Here is a 16,013-nt window from a genome sequence, read left to right on the forward strand (position 1 = left end):
ATGCTCCCACTCTGCCTGGACTTGATCTCACAAGACCATGGCAGGTTGCTTCACCTGAAACTTGCCTTACTGCACCTGACTGCATGGATGCTGAACCCCAAGGAACAGGGCTACCTACTTGGCCAAGTAGAAATGTTTCTCTTGTTGGACCTCTGAATAGAATCTCTCTCCATTCTGATCTTCTCTGCAGTCTGTCTTGGACTATTTGCTCCACCTAAAGCAGCAAGGTCTGGCTCTCTCATCTATTAAGGTTCATTCATTTCAGCCTTCCACCCACCAGTGAATGGCAGATCGGTGTTCTCCCACAAGATGACGGTCTATTTTCTCAAGGGATTGGAAAGACTCTATTCTCAGGGTTGCAAACCGACCCCTCCCCCACCATGGAACTTAAACTTGGTCCTGTTGTGGCTCATGGTGTCCCCCCTTGAATTGTTAGCATTGTGCTCCAAAGCTCACTTTCCTGCTGGCTGTCCTCTCGGCCAGCAGGGTCTCTGAAATCAAAGTCCTTACGTCGCAACCGTCTTAAATGGTGTTCTTCGCTGACAAGTTCCAACTGCACCCCCATTCAGCCTTTCTACCAAAGATGATGTCACAAATCCATAACAATCAGGTCATTTTTCTACCTGTCTTCCCAAAACCTAACAAATCAACTAAGGAACATTGGCTTTGTACATTGGACCTTAGGCAGGCCCTCGCCTTTTTTTATTGAAAGGAGTAAGCCCTTCCACAAATCCAAACAACTCTGTAGCAATAGCGGAAAGGCTGAGAGGATTACCTGTGTTACCGCAAAGAATCTCATCCTGACTAACCACGTGTATTCGGGCTTGCTATGAGCAGGCGAACATCCTGCTTCCGGCCATTGTGACTGCTTATTCCACAATAGCCCAGGCTTCAGCAGCAGCATTTCTCGCACAGGTACAAGTCCAGGACATCAGCAGAGCCATGATCTGGTTGTTGGGTCGTACCTTCGACCCAACAGGCACAAGACGATGCCAGTTTCGGCAGATCAGTGGTACAGTCAGTATGTCCACGAACTCTGAGCCCACCTCCTGGGGTACTGTTTCTGAGTCGCCTAGCATGGAATGGACATGAGCAAGCTCTCAAAGAAGAAAAATGGTTACTAACCTTTCGTAACTGTTGTTCTTTGGGATGTGTTGCCGTGACCATTCCATGACCCACCCTTCTACGTCTGTTAGAGTTACCAGCAAAAAGGAACTGAGATGGTGCGGGGCTGGCAGTGCCTCTTATACCCGCACATATCCGCGTGACACCAGAGGGCGCTAGATCCAGCCCTATGGATACCATTAAGGGAAATATCTCTGGCAACAGTGCACGCAGCACGCACACGCCTAGCATGGAATGGACGTAAGTAACACATCTCTAAGAACAAGTTACGGGAAGGTTAGTAAATGTTCTTTGCCAATGTGAAGGCAAACATATAGTAGTAGTTCAACTAGTCTTTCCATTGCTACCCCATATTGTATCAAGGACCTTTTGAAATCTCTCAGTTCATTGCTTGTGGGAGCTATGCAAGGTTCTGTGCTACTCAAGTGGCATTGCAAATGAAACTATTTAGAACTGTGTTCATGTCGTTTTGAAACTGATTTGATGTAACTGTTGTGAACACATTGCATTGTCTTAAATCAGTTCAGTTATGGATCACTTGATTCTCCTAGCATGCACAGCCTATGGGGACTACATCTAAAGATATTTCACTCCTTCCAGCTGATCTTGTCCACAGTTGGTGATACAGGATGTTGGGATCAGCTGAAGGGGAAGATTAGCCAAGAGAGCATTGAATGTTGGAGCGTGTAGCCCCAACTCATGATTCTATATCAGAAATATACCAAATAGATTCCTTTTAATGTTTTGGTGTGCATATTGGTCAGCACCATTGCAGTAAAGAGAAACAGGAAGTTTATAAATAAATAACTTTTATTTCCCTTCATGTGTCCTGATAGAAATTTTCATTGAGTGCAAATGAGGAATGTCTGCCTTTCCTCTGTCAGCAGTTTAAACATCTACCTTCTGTTAGCAGCAAAAGATGATGCACTCAACAAAGACTTCTTCAAAATGCCGAGCTCCACAACACTATGGTAGTGGTAATCTTGAGTAGCCAGATATTGGTATTGTCCTGCTGACAAACACCTTGCTTTAGGAGACTGTAAAACCACACTGTCTTGCAGAAACTGAAGAGATGGTTATCTTGATTAATCAAGAATTATACATGGAGATTCAATTATTTTGAGAAATTGTCACCTTTTAATCAGGTTATTGTAACTTTTCAAAAGTATAGGTGCATATGTTGGAAAAGTTCCCTGTGGTCATAGTCATGGCAGTTGATCATTTCTTGGGATGCTGACCTTTTAATTGTAATTATAACATTGATTCATTTTGTTTCTAAACGTTATGGCAAAGATATATAAAATAAAGCTTTTCACTAAAACTATTTGGATAAATAAATCTTCAGCATCAAGGTATTATCCACAGAAAATACTGATTGACCAATAACTCAATTTTGTGTAAATCACATTTCTGTAGGCTCTTCATTATATGTTGCTGGTGTCAGAAGTCGAAGAAACTGAAATTTTTAAGATTTGTCTTGAATACTGGAATCATTTGGCTGCTGAACTGTATAGAGAGAGTCCATTTTCAACATCTGCTTCTCCATTGCTTTCGGGAAGTCAACATTTTGATGTTCCTCCCAGGAGACAGCTTTATCTGCCTGTTCTGTCAAAGGTAATGTTGGGGGAATTCATGTTTAATTGAATGCACCATAAGTAGGACTCCGTGTTGGTCACGGAAGTCACGGATACTGTGACTTTTGCGGCGGCCAGTGTGGCTAACCCTAGGGCTGCCCAAGCAGCTATCTCTGGGGCCAGCCACACGGGCTGCTGCTCAGACAGCCCAGGGCAGCGGTCCCGGGGGCGGCCAGAGCAGCTGCTGCTTGGCAGACCCCGGCACTGGTCCCAGGGTGGCCAGAGCAGCTATTGCTCAGCAGACCCTAGCATCTGGTGCTGATGCACCCCCCCAGCAGTGGTTCCATAGGGCACACACCCCCAGCAGTAAATTCCGCCCCCCCCCCCCCCCCCTAAGATTTAATCAGGGGTATTTATAGTATAAGTCATGGACAGGTCACGGGCAATAAACAAAAATTCTTTGCCCGTGACCTGTCTGATTTTTACTAAAAATACCTGTGACTAAATCGTAGCCTTAGCCATAAGTTTACATACGTCCTTGTAGAAAAGGAAATCTGTACTTTGTATGACCAGTGCCTCAGTATAAGGGAATGTTTCTGACAACAGTCGATTTTGGCTGGTGACTAGTTACTCCACCCCTTGAGCTATTAAATTGTGGCACACCTATATCTTGTTTGATACCTTGTGCATTAATACTTCAGAGTACATAGAGGGACACTACTCATTAGTTCAGTGGTCCCCAACCTTTTTCATCTGGCGGGTGCCAGACAACGAGCATCAGAGGACTGTGGCGGTGGACGAGCATCCGCCAAAATGCCGCCGACAAGCGGCAACGTCAATAGGCGCCGCCGCCAAAATGCCGCCGACATTGTCAGCGACATTTTGGCGGATGCTCGTCCGCTGGCCAGTACGCTGGCACATTTAGACACCCCGGCGGGCGCCATGGCACCTGCGGGCACCGCATTGAGGACCCCTGCGTTAGTTAGTCCATGCATCTAAACTTTTGTCAGTGGTAAAAATCACATAACCTCATTGCCCATATTTAATACAAATTAAATGGAAAAATTTGAATAAACATCTTGATTGAATGTGCCTTAAATAACTTAATGCAACATTAATGTTGATATCTTCCGATATCTCAGAAGTTTGGAAATTGAATTTTAACTTTCCAATACATTTTTTGGTCTGTTGGTGTGAGAGATGCCCAGTAGGCATGTCAAGTCCTCTAAGATTATCCTTGTCTGCTGGTTTAAGTCTCAAACATGTGGGGCCCGCGGGGTTCTTTTGTGCAGCCCGCCAAGCTCTCCCCGTCCGCGGCCCCTCTACCTACCCTGTGGCGCCACGAGCCCCACACCACTCCCTGAAGCGGCTGGATCTATGTCCCTGCAGCCCCAGGTGGGGGGGGGGAATGGAGGGGGAGTAGAGGACTCCGTGCTCTTGCTTCCAGGCACTGCCCCCCGCAGTTGGTCAGGAACGGGGAACTGCGGCCAGTGGGAGCATTGGGGGAGGTACCTGGAGGAGCAAGAGCAGCACATGGTGGCGCCATCATCTTCCCCCCCCCCCCCCCCCATGCTCCCCTTCCCCCAGGGCTCCGGCCGCTTCCTGGAGCGTGGCCGGGGCAGGCAGGCAGGGAGCCTGCCCTGGCCACGGTGCTGTCACCCTGCAGCCGCTCTAGGTAAGTGGGGCCGGAACCTGCACCCCAACTCCCTGTCCGGAGCTCCCTGCCACATCCCACACCCTCCCGCACCCCAGCTCCCTGTCCGGAGCCCCCTGCCACATCCCACACCCTCCCGCACCCCAGCTCCCTGTCCTGAGCCCCCTGCTGCACCCTGTACCCCGACCCCCGCCGCACCCCTCACCCCTCCTGCATCCCACACCCCAACTCCCTGCCCTGAGCCCCCTGCCATACCCTGCACACCTCCTGCATGTCAACTTCCTGCCCTGAGCCCCCATCACACCCCGCACCCCTCCTGTGCCCCCTGGGGGCAGGGAGGGGGCAGAGTTGGGGTGAGGACTTCAGGGAAGGGGTTGAATGGGGGTGGGGCAGGCCCTCATGGAAGGGGTGGAGTGGGGGCGGGGCTGGGGGCAGCAAGGGGTGGGTGTCAGTGATGCAGCCCTCGGGCCAATGCACTAATCTTCATGCGGCTCTCATGGTCATTTGAGTTTGAGACCTCTGGTTTAAAGCATATATTTTGAAGTCCTGTTTGTATTTTGGTTAAAGTGTGTATGTGCTCTGCATTTCAAGGCCAAAATGTAGTCCTTATCTTAGTGAAAAGAGGAAGCGTCAGTGGAAGAGACTATCTTTTGATTGCGTTATGCTGCCTTCCTTTTAGAACATTGTTTTTGGCATTCTTTGGAGTTAAAATAACTCCATTAGTAACTTCTTTTGTAACTAGACAAAAGTGTCTGTCTAAGGCTAAACCTATTGGAGACCATAAAGTCTTCTTTTTTTACTCTCCTAACAAATAAGTGCTTTGAAATATTTGACTGGTCAATTGACCATTACTCTTGAACTAGTCAAATGCCCAACCCTAAATTTGTTTTAATCTAAAACTGTTGATTCTCTGGTAAACATAGGTCCGGTTGTTAATGGTTAGCCGTATGGCTAAACCAGAAGAAGTGCTGGTTGTGGAAAATGATCAGGGGGAAGTCGTACGAGAATTCATGAAGGATACAGATTCCATAAACTTGTACAAGAATATGAGGGAGACTCTGGGTAAGTTAATGACTTATCTGACCTTATAAATATACACCAACAAAATACGAAATCCTTTGACTAAATGCTAGCTTACAATCTAATTTAGATAGAAAATGCAAGGAAGAATAACTACTGATCAGGATAAGTGGGGGAAGAAGGTATGAGGGAGAGGAATGCAAGAATGGGGAATGGAGTGCTACTCTAGGAAGACTATCCCCTGAGAAGTTGACTTAATTTTTGGAGTTTTTTCCTTGTCTTTTGTTTCTCTTGAAGTTTATCTATTAATTTATTATGGTCAGATGCAAACATTTTAAATAAGTAGCACCAGAAAAAAAGTTGTTACTAAGTTAATGGAAAAATAAATGTATATAGGAGGGGGAAGTATCTTAGGGGCATTATCTTAAAGGCATTTAATCATTAGGACCAAGCTCTGCAGTTAAAGCTCATTGGTAAAGGAAACTAAGGTCTTGTTTACATTACAGAATTTTGTTGGCAAAAGGCAGTTTTTGCAAACAAAATAGTGGAGATGTACACACTACAAAGCTACTTTTGGCAGCAAAACTCTCACTGTGTTGCCGACAAAATAAATCCAACTCGACGAGAGGCATAAAGTTTTTTGTGGCAAAATTAAAGTGACAAACTGTAGAGGCTGCCATTCATTCTAGCAATATAAATGGCTTTCTTCAGTATCCCACAGTGCCCACCGTGACTGCTCTGCTCGCTGTTTTGAACTCTGGTGCCCTGTAGGCATTCACCCTTCCACTTTCAGAAGTTCTGGGAACCTTTGACATTCCTCAGCATGGAGTATGGTTGCCAGGCGTCCGGTTTTTGACCGGAACGCATGGTCGAAAAGGGACCCTGGCAACTCCAGTCAGCACCACTGACCGGGCTGTTAAAGGTCAAGTCGGCAGCACAGCAGGGCTAAGACAAGCTCCCTACGGCTCCTGGAAGCAGCCAGCATGTCCCTGTGGCCCCTAGGTGCAGGGTTGTCCAGGGAGGCTCCACGTGCTGCCCCCGCCCCAAGCACTAGCTGTGCAGCTCCCATTGGCGAGGACCGTGGCCAATGGGAGTTGCAGGGATCGTGCCTGCGGATGAGGGCAGCGCGCAGAGCCTCACTGGCCGCCACTGTGCCTAAGAGTCAGATGACGTGTCGCCGCTTCCAGGAACTGCCTCAAGTAAGCGCTGCCTGGAGCCCACACTGAATCCTCTCCCCCAGCCCTGAGTCCTCTCCAGCACCAAACTTGCTTCCAGAGCCCACACCCCAACCCTCTTCCCCAGCCCAGAGACCCCTTCCACATTCCAAACCCTCAGCCTGGAGCCCTCACCCCCTCCTACACCCCAACCCCCTCCCCAGCCCAGTGAAAGTGAGTGAGGGTGGGGGAGAACGAGTGACTCGGGGGGAGGGGGGGGTTGAGTGAGAGGGGGAAGGGGCGGGGCAAGGATGTTTGCTTTTCTGCTATCAGAAAGTTGGCAACCCAGCATGGAGAACTCTGAGCTGCTGAAGATGGTGCACCTGGTAGCTGAGGAGGCTATGGAAGACCTTGGAGGGAATCACAGAACCATTAATGTGGAATCAGCAGGCAGGCAGAGTGGGATGCTGCTGGGGGGAGGGTAAAAGACTGCTGTGCAGAACCATGGGCTGATGTGGGAGGGTGTCCCCCTCTCCCCCAGAATTGGTTGCTCAGGCTGCTGTCTGAACTTGGAGACAACATGCCCACACACTCTCCCCTAATACACATTCTTCCCCTCCACTCTCCCTGTCCCTCTCACTCCCCTCTGTCCCCCACATATGTTTCAGTTGAAAAGCAACTGGCAATCTAGTAGGATGCCCATGGAACGATGGGATTGAGAAACCTGCATCATATGATACTGTACCTGCCCCATGAAGCATTGCAAACCCTTCCCAAAGCACCCTGTGACCAGTTGCACAGTGGGATAGCTACCCACAGTGCATTGGTCTCTGTGTTGATGCAAGAGCTGCTAGTGTGGATGTACTCTGACAACACAAGGAGCATAGTATGGATATGCAACCGCAGTTTAATTAAAGTGGAATAATTTTTGTTGACAAAACTCTGTGGTGTAGACAAGGCCTAAACTACCTTGGGGCTGGACCAAGACTGGAAAGCCTATAGGACCTAAGAACCACCTCCAGTGTTGTCACTTTCCTTTGGCAGTACAAGGCACACTTTCTCTTCGCTATCAAATAAAACCAGACAGCACATCATAATTCTTCTAGAATTCCGTATTCTTTTTTTCCTTTGAGAAGGAACTACTCATGACATGAGAGTCCTGTTTAATGCATTGGTAGAAGGGGGCTCAGGTATCATGGTGGTGATGAGTGCAGTAGAGGAGTCTGAATGAAAGAGTACAGCATAAGTACTCATTAGTTCTCATTTCATACATTACTTGGTGCCCATCTTTGTAGCTTTATGCTGTACCAAAATGTGCAGCTCTGGCCCTGGATGAAAGGGTTGGGTGCACAGCCCTGGCTCAAGGAGTGGCCTGGAGGGGGGGGCCCACAGGGCACAGCCCACACTCTTGCCACAACTGCGAGGAGGGCGCATCGCCTCAGCTCCACCCCCACCACTGACAGCTGAAGCTGAAGTCACAGAGGTCCAGTAAAGACACTGAATCCCATGACTAAATCGTATCCATAATTATAGTAAATAATTCTAAATGATTAAGTTGAAACAAAATGTTTAGATTTTGATCAAACTGCATTTTTTGACAGAATACTGTTATGTCAGAATTTTCAACCAGCTCTACTGCTTAACCTGTGTTCTAATAATTTATTTGCTAGACTTCTCCTTATCCACTATACTCAGGAGCAACTATGGCACCATTGATTTTCCCCCAAAAAAACTCACCTACCAAGCTGGACACCGCTAGCGCCGCTCACTTTGGGGCAGTGCTGGGAGGCTCATTGTTCTTGTCTTCCTGAGCTGGGTTAGGAGAATATGCAATTTCCCAATCTGTGTATGTCACATGGGGAGAGGGGGGAAACAGCTCTGCTAAAATCTTAGTAAATACTCATTGAGCATGCACAGAAACATTTTTTTCCTAAGCTAGCTGGAAACTTCATGGAGATCTGCATAATGACATGTTGGTTTTAAATTTTTTCTTCAGCTGTGTTTTGAGTTATTTTTGAGCAGCCCCAGCGCTTTCAAGCTAAAATAGGTATAGCAAAGTATCAAGATGTTTGCTGAACAAATATACAAAATACTTCATTTACTCCTCCAATGTATAATTTAAAAAAAATCTAAATATGTTTACTAAAGGAAATTCAGAAAAATTAAAAACCCAACTTTGGGTTATTAGAATACAAAATGTGCATTTATTAGTCATGAATAATTCTGGCAAGCATTGTGAACCACCATATTTAAGACAGTCTGAGCGAAATATCTGTAGGAGTTGTGAATATTATCATATCCTTTGACTTTGAACACACGGTAGAATACCTGATCAGTGTTTTTTACATACCTAAGGAACAGTAGTCTTCAGCATTTGTTCTAGGTATGTAATATATCTACTCTTCTGCTTGGTATCTTCATCTGTTCAGTGATGGTTCTTCACCTTCCAGTTTGGTCATTGAATGCTAGCCATGTACTGTGTTCATCTTGTATATTCCTAGACCAAAAAAACTTGATGTTGAAAGTGTGTATCAGTAACTTGAGGATTAAAAAAAATTACACTGGTGTAAACCATAGAAATTCAGAGTTAAAGATATACTTGATAGAAATCGAAACATAAGGCACCCAACTCTGCTACATCATGGAATAAATATAGGATTATGAGTAAGGCATTTTAATGGTGGTTGTCCCAGATGATTAGTCTGTTTAATGTACACTTTTTCCTTCCTTCCCCCCCCCCCTCCCCCCCCCCCCCCCCCCCCCGACATTACAGGCAGAGTTAAGCTGCTTGGGTGCCTTAGTGCTTAGTTTTGAGACAACCATCATATCCCTGTAATATTTTTTTTTACATTTGTTACTGATACGTATGCTCAACCTCAACTCTATCTTGATGTAGTTTTGTTTCTGGGAAAAAAAAACAAATAGAAAATAAAATAAAAAAAATAGAATTTCATACAGGAACACTAAACAAGAAACATTGTTACCCTGCAATATAATGTAAAGATACGTGTCAACCTTAAGTCACGTTTTTTATTTTAACTGTAGATTTACTGGTACACCAAAATAGCCAGAGTGCACCAGCTAGTTAAACTGGGTTTAGAGCAGCCAGAGCAGTACAAAGCAGCCAAAGCATATTGGTGAATCTGGCCTTCAAGTTGCAACTGACTTATTGATGTAGTGGACAGTCAATGAGACCATTGTTGTGTAAAATTGAGGGTGGGAGAGCTCTGTCTCTGACGTCCTGAAGTGTCTGTGTGCAACTGGAGCTCAGGCAGCACTGCTGTGAGGGGCTTTTCACCATGAGGCCCAAGGTAACATGCGTCCACAGAATCTTTAAAGAACAGTGACAGTTGCATCAAGTAATCTACCAGTGGGAACTCCATCTCCATTATAGCACGGAGTCATTACAGCCAATAGAATTGTTGCATGCAAACTAACGAGGGGGATGGGTTGATTTACCACTTAGTCACATTGGCCTCACTTAGGGGTTACCTGAGCCTATGTAATCTTAACAATTAGATACAACCATTGTTAGTAATTTAGCTTAATAGCAGTCTAAGTTCTCCAAATACGGTTTATGAACAATATTTCAATTAACGTTAACTATATAGAAAGTGTGAACTATTTGCATTATATTGTTTAGGACAAAGAAAAAACTTGACTTAGACATTAAATTTTTATAGGACCCTGTTTTTAATTATTTTTAACTCATAAACTAACATTTACTTAAAGCTTTCAAAAGTTCACACTGGACTGTAACTTTAGGAAGGATATGCTGTAGTTTTCATGCAAAACATATGTTTTGTATGAAAACTACATATGTATGAAATAGAACTCAGTCTCTGCTATGGAGTTGTAACCAGCACCTCCATAATGTATTGTGGCTACTTAAAAAGTGGATTTGTAACATGTTAAAATGTAATTGTTTCTTTTAGTTTATCTTACGCATCTGGATTATGCAGATACTGAACGAATAATGACAGAAAAACTTCACAATCAAGTGAATGGAACAGAATGGTCATGGAAGAATTTGAATACTCTGTGTTGGGCTATTGGGTCAATCAGTGGAGCAATGCATGAAGAGGATGAAAAACGATTTCTTGTTACAGTAATTAAGGTATAATGTCATAAAACTAGTGGGTTCCTCACATTCACGCCAGAACAGCTGGTAGGTTCAAAAAGTGCAATGGCGATTTCTTTTAAATTCTTTGAAGATATTAATATTTGCTGCACGTTTTTATTGAACTACACTGTAGAAAAAAGCAAACTGACTAGTCAGGATATATTACATTTATATAAAATCATATGAAAAGGAGTCTTGCCTATTATGCCTATAAAGGAAATTAACACAGATAAGTTTTGCACGGGGTTAATTCAGAAGTAGTTAAGTTTATCATGCATTTCTTTCCTTTAAGGTTGTAACCTTCTCTACTATGGTCAGTGAGAGAAGAATAGCATTTTTACCATATACAATTTAGATTTATTAGAATTCTAGTTTTATCAATAGATGTGTGGCAGAGTGGAAAACCTGTCAAAACTAAGGCTCTGCTTGGTAAAAATTCAAGATTCCTTAGAAAAGAGGCATTTCTTACCATGTTTTAAAAATTCACACAGTAATTCATATTAAATTATTTCTTTTGATTATCATTTCTTTTACACTCACCAATATAGACTAGTTGGTAGCCAGTCCCTTATGCTATCGGAAGAAATTAAGACTGCTTGGTTTTTATTAAATAGATTTCACAAACTGCTTGCCTTCATTTGGTACAAAACACTGAGGATTGCTTACACTTTTACATCCATGCCTGAAGTGAATTTAAGTTCATGTGACAACTCTTAATAAGCTGTATTTAAAATAATTTCTGGGTAGAAAACTGCTTTCTTGTCCTTCCAGAAAGTTTTATTAAATCTCTGTAATTCTAATAGCCTAACTTTAATCTACATTGTTCAAATGCATTGAAACAACTATGAAGCTTGATTTGGTGATCTTTTTGGTATTTGTCAGGTATTGCCAAACTACAGTTTTAGCATTGGTTATCATAGTACTATAAATTTTGCCCCATCACAGTTCTAAGAAAATACAAACATTAAACATGAAAAGGAAGATAAGTACAGGGTTTTTTTCCCCTTGCAGGATCTTCTGGGACTCTGTGAACAAAAGCGAGGGAAAGATAACAAAGCTATTATTGCATCAAATATCATGTATATAGTAGGTCAATATCCACGGTTCTTGAGAGCTCACTGGAAATTTTTGAAGACCGTAGTCAACAAGCTATTTGAATTCATGCATGGTAAATATGTTTGATGTTTCATCACTTTTTTGCTTACCAACACTTAAATTTTTGGGGACCTGAATATTCAAATATTACTTTCATATTGGAGCTACTGATTGCGTGTGTGTGTGTGTGTGTGTGTGTGTGTGTGTGTGTGTGTGTGTGTGTGTACGCACCTGTAGAATCTTTGTAAAGAGCATAAAAGTCACACATAATTATATTTTAACTTAGAAACCCATGATGGTGTCCAGGATATGGCTTGTGATACCTTCATAAAAATAGCACAGAAATGCCGCCGACACTTTGTTCAGGTTCAAGTGGGAGAAGTCATGCCATTCATTGATGAGATCCTGAACAATATTAATACAATCATTTGTGATCTTCAGCCACAGCAGGTATGTCAAATTCAGCAATTTAGGTAATGATACGTAGTGGCTCTGGCTAATATATAAAAGCCATGGTGAAATGGTGGTGGTGCTTTCTAGGAGACTTGAATTTTGTTTCCTAGTCTTGCTGGTAGGGCATAATCCTGTGGTACTAGAAGAATGCTTATGTCATTGTGTGGGGGGTTAGTTAATGTCCTTCAGCAGATTTTGTTCTTCCTCCTCTCCAGGAGATGATGTGGGTTTAATGGGTTCCCATTTATTTCTTTAACAAGAATTAAGTTCTGGTTGAACAATTTTTGGGATAAACATTTTAACATTTCCCACCTAATTGTTTTTATTTGTTAATGGTTTTAACATGGCATAAGTAGTATCCCACTAACAGCATGCAACTACTGAAATGTTCAAGAATACAGGTACATATTATGCCAAATGGGAACCATAGTTTGATAAAACTAGAGACAAACACAAACTTACTGTATATGTTGTAGCAGTGGTACTTGCAACTTTCTCTGTGGGTAAAATGGTTTAGCATCTGGGGAAGATCTACTTTAGGGAGTGGTGGTAGCCACTCCATAGTTGAAAGATATAATTAGCTTCCCATTGTAATTAGGATACATTTGGAGGGTGATTACAAAAAAAGAAATTGGAGGGAGACTTACTAAAAAAGAATTAGGTGGCATGAAGCTGAGCTGCCTGGTCTTGCAATGTGTAGCTCTGTGAGGGATGCAGAATAAGGATGGGGAAGACAGACTGATAGAATGTGAAAGGAAGATGAAGGTGATGCAAAGGAGTGGGGATATGGAAGGAGAGGAGGGAGGTAAATGGGGTGCATGGAGAAGGACTGAATAAAATACTTTTACCCATGTTAAGTGTTTTATCTAAACAGTTTTTAAATGTTTCAGAATTTCAATATTTGTTTCCCCATTCCCTCTCCATTTTCCCCTACAGTACAGTACACTACACCATTATCCCAGCAACGTATAGCTTACTGAGTCAGTAGGACAAGTACCTTACTTTGATAGACCTCATAGGATTTGTTAAAACAGGCCTTCCTCTGTGCTGTACACCTGATACCCCAGTTTGATATAAACCTTGTTATTTAAAAAAAAAAAAAAAAAAAAAAAAAAAACTGGGAACCTGCAAACAAACCCAATGAAAGAAGCTGAAGTTAGAAAATGTTTTAATGGCGTCCAGCAAACATCCAAAAATAGTCAATTTTGATGTTTGGTGTAAAGTGTGTGTTGGGAATGTTTTTAGACTCAGTTAAAACATATTTTCTGCTTCAACTCTTTATGGACAACTTTTAAAAATTGTGCATATACCACTAGAGATATAGGAATGACTGCATAACAAAGTGGTGTGTTTGAACATTAGGTCTTAATTCTGAAAACTTTCCTTCCTATCTCACTTGTTTCTCGTTCAAATCAGGTGCATACATTCTATGAAGCTGTTGGATACATGATTGGGGCACAGACTGACCAAACTGTACAGGAGCATCTGATAGAAAAATACATGTTGCTCCCTAATCAAGTGTGGGACAGCATAATCCAGCAGGCAACAAAAGTAAGAGCACTATGGAAATGTTAACTTCTAATATTTTATGTTCAGCTAGAGAGATCCTGCTGAACGTTTGGTTTTTAATAAGGTTTAATTTTGTGCTTGATCTGGCATTGTATGGACTAATTCTGGAGGTACCTGGCCAAACATTTGGGTAGTAGGATAAATTGGCATGATAGTAAAAAGTATTATGAAAATGGGGGAGGGGAATAAAAGGGAAGTGTGGGGGGTGGTTCTTTTTTTTCATAGTCTTTTAAAGAATTTTTAGCAGCATATTTCTTGTAGTAATATAAAATGGTGCTTATCTGTTTGAGGGCTTAATTTGTGTCTTCAAAAGAGATCTACTTTTTTTCCCCCTGTTCACGTGCCCCACACGTTTACTGTAACACTACTCCAGGTAGGAGGGTTGTCTTTTCCTCCAGCCATTGCTAATAGCTATGCACTGAAGAGCAATCCTCCCTTTTGTGAAGGAAAGCAGATCCCTGCTGTGACAAGAACAAGCTTTGTTCTCTACCTTATACTGCCATTGGACCATTGTTTCTTCTCACTTTTTTTTTCGCCCTCTCATGTGTCTCTTCTTCCATTCCCCTGTCCTTATGTTCTTCCTTCTTTTAGGGTTATACTTGTACTGTTGCTCATGTACATGATACTTCTCCAGAAAAGCAATATTAAGTAATCCCGATTTCATCCCATTGTTGCTCTTGCCATCACTGTGCCATGAGCCACAGCAGCAGTATAGGTGCTGTCTCCTGCAGTGGGATAGTCTTAACACATTGCTAGGATAACTGTTTGAAATGACTGACTGACTGAATTTTTATTTTATAAAAAAATTACCAGAAGCTCAGTTTTGTTCAGTTAATGAGACTAACTTAATTACTATTCTTCAATAGAATGTTGATATTCTAAAGGATCCTGAAACAGTTAAACAGCTGGGTAGCATTCTGAAAACAAATGTAAGAGCATGTAAAGCTGTCGGACACCCCTTTGTGATACAGCTTGGAAGAATTTATTTAGATATGCTGAATGTGTACAAGTGCCTAAGTGAAAATATTTCCGCAGCTATTCAGGCTAATGGTAAGAATTTCCGTGTTATTTCTAACAAAATGGGAATAATACCATCTACTCTTACTACCACCTTTTAATCAATAAATAACCAAGTGCTTATTATATTGGCCTTTCAGATTAATAAGAGCTGTATTGGCCTTTATATTCAGATAAACTTCTGTCGTCTCTTGATGGAAAAAGAGATGATACTGTTAAACTATGAATAAGAAAAATTCTGGGGTTATAAAATTACAAAAAGTAAATATTTTTCTGTGGAAGTGAAAACTCATCCCAAATTTTGTAATAAAAGCCACAACACACACTTGAAAATGTGGCTTATTGAGTTTCTTTAAATCAGAGCCAAGAATTCCCTTTTCATTCTTCAGTTATCCTGTTTGAAAAGTGCTAATATATTAAGCTAATATTTTGCTGCTACATAAGTCTTGTCTTCTGAATAAATGATTTGTACTGAAATTCACGGCCTAGACTTTATAAATCAAAGGTTATTGCTGGAAAGAAATTAACAGTTGCATAGCATTTTTGTCAAAACAAAAATACAAATATTACATATAAGGTGCTTTCTCTCAAAGGAGGTGGGTTGGGGAGGGTGTTTACAGTAGTTTGGGAACAGGTCTTGCTTTCCCATTGGTGCGCCATAGGACGTTCTAATAGAGCAATTAAAGGCTTTTCCATCTCTGCTGTACCAATCAGTGCTACCCATATGCTGGTATTTGGGAATGTACATATTCATCACATAATACAGGTAGAACTTGCACAGATGACTAGTGAGAATAGAGTTGTACTACTTGATATTTATAGAGTTGCTGTATGATTGACCTCTGTGAAACCTTCAGTACCAGAGAGTATATCTTTGATTCTATGCAGCTCCAAAGACCAGCAGTTGTCCTTGCCAAGAAATGTGTAGTTATGAAGTTCAGAAATTAGTGCTAGGTACTACTTGAAGCTCTATCTGTAGTTTAGAGGTGCAGTGCTGGATTTGCAACTACTGGGTAATCCCACAGTTTGGATCACACCTGTCTCAGGACTTAACATGGCTCTAACAAATGTCTCTAGGATTGTAAAGCAAGACCCACTCCAATCAGTTGTAGATAGTGTGGAGGTCCTGCAAACTCTGGACAGATGATGGGGGAGAGGGCAACTAACTGGCCAGTCATGTACATCTGCTCCTAAACAGAGTGTTTCATAGTATGTATAAGTTGGAATGT

The 16,013-nt window shown here is 42.4% G+C and overlaps 1 protein-coding gene across 1 annotated transcript in view; it reads left to right on the forward strand.

Moving 5' to 3' along the window:
- Positions 1 to 16,013, forward strand: part of XPO1 (exportin 1) — a 76,001-nt gene that overhangs the window by 49,270 nt on the left and 10,718 nt on the right. The window contains exons 12-18 of the mRNA XM_054022592.1: positions 2,542 to 2,739; positions 5,277 to 5,415; positions 10,463 to 10,644; positions 11,662 to 11,818; positions 12,032 to 12,195; positions 13,615 to 13,749; positions 14,634 to 14,817. Of these exons, the coding sequence (XP_053878567.1) occupies positions 2,542 to 2,739; positions 5,277 to 5,415; positions 10,463 to 10,644; positions 11,662 to 11,818; positions 12,032 to 12,195; positions 13,615 to 13,749; positions 14,634 to 14,817 (1,159 nt within the window). The remainder of the gene's footprint in view (positions 1 to 2,541; positions 2,740 to 5,276; positions 5,416 to 10,462; positions 10,645 to 11,661; positions 11,819 to 12,031; positions 12,196 to 13,614; positions 13,750 to 14,633; positions 14,818 to 16,013) is intronic.

Source organism: Malaclemys terrapin, chromosome 3 (genome assembly GCF_027887155.1).
Source record: "Malaclemys terrapin pileata isolate rMalTer1 chromosome 3, rMalTer1.hap1, whole genome shotgun sequence".
Lineage (NCBI taxonomy): Eukaryota > Metazoa > Chordata > Testudines > Emydidae > Malaclemys > Malaclemys terrapin.